This window comes from Pygoscelis adeliae, unplaced genomic scaffold (genome assembly GCF_000699105.1).
Source record: "Pygoscelis adeliae isolate BGI_AS28 unplaced genomic scaffold, ASM69910v1 Scaffold66, whole genome shotgun sequence".
Classification (NCBI taxonomy): Eukaryota; Metazoa; Chordata; class Aves; order Sphenisciformes; family Spheniscidae; genus Pygoscelis; species Pygoscelis adeliae.
In genome coordinates, this window is record NW_008825167.1 from 142,780 (window position 1) to 147,018 (window position 4,239).

Consider the following 4,239-nt stretch of genomic DNA (forward strand, 5'->3'; position numbering starts at 1 on the left):
CTAACATCTGTGTGCTGTTCTGCATAGGCGAATAGGACCCATATGGAGCTTCTTGCAGGATCCATGCTGTGTCTTCAGTAGACCTTAAAGACAACTTTAAATTGATAGTATTAGCTGGTTTGTCCCTTTCTGGTTTGATAGTCATGCTAATTGTTAGCAGCAATGTGGGAGATCCTTTTAAATAGAATACAAGATAATTTTTCCTCAGTTTACTTCCTGCATGGAAGCACTATGGTGGAGCACTTCGTTTAATTATCCTACTGCAAAGACATGTCGAGTGTTGACATGGTATTGTTCCTGGGACAACTTGCTTGAAAAATCTTGTAGGCATTGATTGAAACTTGTGAGCACGTGTTCCCCAAAGTGGTATCCCTCTTCTGAAGCTACGTGATCTCAGTGCTTGTTTTAAAACCAGAAAAAAAAAGAGGTGGGGGGTGGGAAATATCAGCATATGCAAAAACCTTAGTTTGTCACCTTCCAGCTGACAAAACCATGCACTGTAATTTGCAGGGCCTTACTGAATGGTATGGATGGTCCAGTGTCCATACCAGTGCAACATTGTGCCACAAGTAACAAAGATTTGTGCTGTTGCCACCTTCAGGGCATAAGCCAAGCCCTTTTTGTGTGTTTTCCCATTTGATGAATGAGCCTATTTAGTTCCTTTGTGAAAAGAGCTTTCCTGACCAGTCTTTTGCACAAGAGATGAAGGGGATGTGTTCTGACCAGAGTTCCCTGTGCTCCATGAATGTGTGGTTGCTCTAGTGGTAGAGGTTTCTCCTGTGTAAAGGAGTTCAGGTAGCCCAGTGAAAAACCCTAAAATAGAAAAACTGAGTCCTGGAAGAACCCCTATCTTAGCCAGACTAACTAACCCACTGCTTGTCTGCCCAGTGTGTATGTGCATGCACATATATGCTCTAATCTTCTAAAAGATTAGAAAAATTATATAATTCTCTCTATAAAATATAGTTTTCTGTATAACTAAATATATATATGTATTTTCTGTTTGGTTTTTTTTTTTTTTTCCCCCTGGCTATTCAGTTAACATGCCATAATTTTGCAACTAGCCATGTGCTTTGTTGCAACTTTAACTCTTGCATTTCCTGGCTTATTTTTACCTTATGCTTCGTATAGGTTGTTTGGTTTATTTGTTGTATTTAACACACACAGTTTTAGTGTCTCATCAACAGAGTCTTCTCTGAGAGTACCATTTGGGTTTAAATGACTTGAGATGCAAATCTGAGTAGGCTCAGTGTATGATCACATCCCTCTAATTTAAGGATCATTGACCTTGCTCCAGTGTGACCATCAATGTATCATTCATCCAAGAGAGCAGAAAGGATCTTCTCTTCTGGAGTGTCGAGTAAAGGCTTGCTTGTTTGCTGCTGCAGTTTTGCTCATGACAACTTACTGTCACTTGCAGAGTTAGGATATTACTTTGGTCCTAAGTAGACTGCTAATATTTTCTTTCTAATACAGTAACTGGTTGAATGTTGGTGAAAAAATGAGTGTATACATTTTGTGCTTGGTGGCCTCTGAAGGCAAAGTGTATTAAGAGAATTCATCATTTTTATAGGAGTGTAAAAAGTATTTTATTTTAATCTCTCTGAAAAAAAGTATATAAATATACACAAATGTAAGCCTTTAATGTAGTGGAACCCTTGGAGGTGCAGGCATCTGCCCTTGCTGATCTCACTGCAGCAGTGTGTCTGAAATGTGTTTTTGTAGGGCTGGAATGAACCATTTTGCCACAGCCCTGTTGTGGGGGAATAATGCAGAATTGTGTTGCCCCAAGGAAATCATTGCAAGGTACGATCTGGTTTCCTCTGTGCAGGCAGCCAGACCGGTGTGTGTGTTGTAGGGGAAGAAGTGAGAGGTAGATACGTAGATAGATAGATAGGAGGGAGCTGCTAATATTTTTATTTGAGTGTATGGTTTGAGTTTGCCAATGTTATAGGGATACTCTGATGACAGAGGAAAGCCCTGAAAAATTCCCCGTTTTCACATTTCCAGAATTTACCCGTTAGTTCCCAGTGGCCTGTAATCACAGAAGCCAAATTTGTATGACATCATACCTCAGTCTCCACTCACTGGGTTGTTTTTATTTAAAAATGAATAGCATGCTTTCTGTAACTTAATAGAAACCCCATTCTTTTTATTAGAGACTTTAATGATTAGATTTTCTCCAGGTATTTTTCTAAGTATTCTCATTTACTTGGATGTAATATATGCATATCATTATCTCTTTGACTGTAATTCACTTTGTTCTCTATGTCTATATTTTTTAGGACCTTTGAAACCAGAAATTACCATAACTTACATTGCTGTTTCAGCTATATTCTTTAACAGTGGACTCTCCTTAAAAACTGAGGTACTGTAATTTTTCATTGCTTCATTCTTGTTTTGCTTTAAAAAGTTTTGTGTTGCTTTTGATCAGGTTTGCATGTAATTGGAATATTTAATTACTATGCTGCTGTTGCTGATGCTGGGAGAATGGCTAACAAGAGAAGATAAATATTAGACATTTATGGAATAACCCCTCCTCGATTTCAGAAAATTCTTCACAAAGTAGTGAATGTGATGAGAAGGCGAGTGTGAATAAATTTCACCCATCCATAGAGGGCGGGTTGCTTGACTTTGCAGGGCTTTGACTAAATGGAAGTGCTGAGCACAATTTTGAGACTGGAGTTACACCCTGGATGTGTCCCAAACCCAAATCAGGGTGAGACCCAGGAGCACACTTAGCACCTGCCTTCTGCCACCCCTTCTGCACCCTGGCTTCCCCACTGCTCAGTTGAGATACAGGCCAGAAAACTGCGAATCCTAGGGTAGAACTTTGTAGGGGAACTAGGCAGAGAGGGGCTGTGTGGAGTCTCCACGCTTCCGTAAGACACGAAGAGAAGATGTGAGCTCTCTGTGCCTCTCTCCTTCATCTTGCCTGCTGGTGTGCTCTTTGAGTAAAACTGTTTAGACTAGACATTACAGGACTGATGCAAGCAAAGATCTGGTGGCTTTAAGTTACCACATCGGGTAGGTGCAGGACGGCAGCTAGTATCAACACAAAAAGGTTCCTCTGCAGATGCAAGGCCAATATACAGGTACAAAGTCTTGGCAATCTTTTCCTGTAGGATTTAGCTGTGGACAGGCGGACTTGAAGTGCCTGTGCTCTGCTGCATATCACAGACACTGAGTCTTTTTTCAAATTTTGTGTCACGCATGTTTCAAAGAGGAACAATCTGGGAGTAGGAAGAGATGAAGCAGAGAACCTCTTAGTGATGTGTAAAGGAGGCATGGAGAAAGGAAATGATGGCTACATGCCAAGAAGAGAAGGGGCATCCAGAGCTGAAGTGAAACATTGCATATCTCTGCTGGCCTAGTTTCTTGATTCCTTTTACGCTGTTAGCTGTGCTAACAGGTGATGTCATTCATATGTTGCATGATACTAATGCCTAAAAGAATCATCATGATATTGTCCAGTTATCTTCTGGGCAGACTGGGATTTGGGTAAACAGTGTGCATTCAACAAAACAATTTCTATACCTGTATCATGGTTATAGTGATAAAGTTTTAAATGGAGGTGGTGTTTGAATTGATGGCAGCCCTCTCCTGTGTCTGCTGGCAGTTCATAGAATCATAGAATCATTAAGGTTGGAAGAGACCTCCAAGATCATCGAGTCCAACCATCAACCCAACACCACCATGCCCACTGAACCATGTCCCTAAGCACCTCATCTACACGTCTTTTAAATCCCTCCAGGGAGGGTGACTCAACCACTTCCCTGGGCAACCTGGTCCAATGTTTAACCACTCTTTCAGTAAAGAAATTTTTCCTCACGTCCAAGCTAAACCTCCTCTGGTGCAACTTGAGGCCATTTCCTCTTGTCCTATTGCCAGTTACTTGGGAGAAGAGACCAACACCCACCTCGCTACAGCCTCCTTTCAGGTAGTTGTAGAGAGCGATGAGGTCTCCCCTCAGCCTCCTTTTCTCCAGGCTAAACAACCCCAGTTCCCTCAGCCACTCCTCATAAGACTTGTTCTCCAGACCCCTCACCAGCCTCGTTGCCCTTCTCTGGACACGTTCCAACATCTCAACATCCTTCTTGTAGTGAGGGGCCCAAAACTGAACACAGTATTCGAGGTGCGGCCTCACCAGTGCCGAGTACAGGGGCACGATCACTTCCCTGCTCCTGCTGGCCACACTATTTCTGATACAGGCCAGGATGCCATTGGCCTTCTTGGCCG

General features: G+C 42.1%; 1 protein-coding gene across 1 annotated transcript in view; it reads left to right on the plus strand.

Annotated features, from left to right (window-relative positions):
- SLC10A7 (solute carrier family 10, member 7) overlaps positions 1–4,239 on the plus strand; it is a 179,476-nt gene that overhangs the window by 29,999 nt on the left and 145,238 nt on the right. The window contains exon 5 of the mRNA XM_009328858.1: positions 2,286–2,368. Coding sequence (XP_009327133.1) covers positions 2,286–2,368 — 83 coding nt within the window. The remainder of the gene's footprint in view (positions 1–2,285; positions 2,369–4,239) is intronic.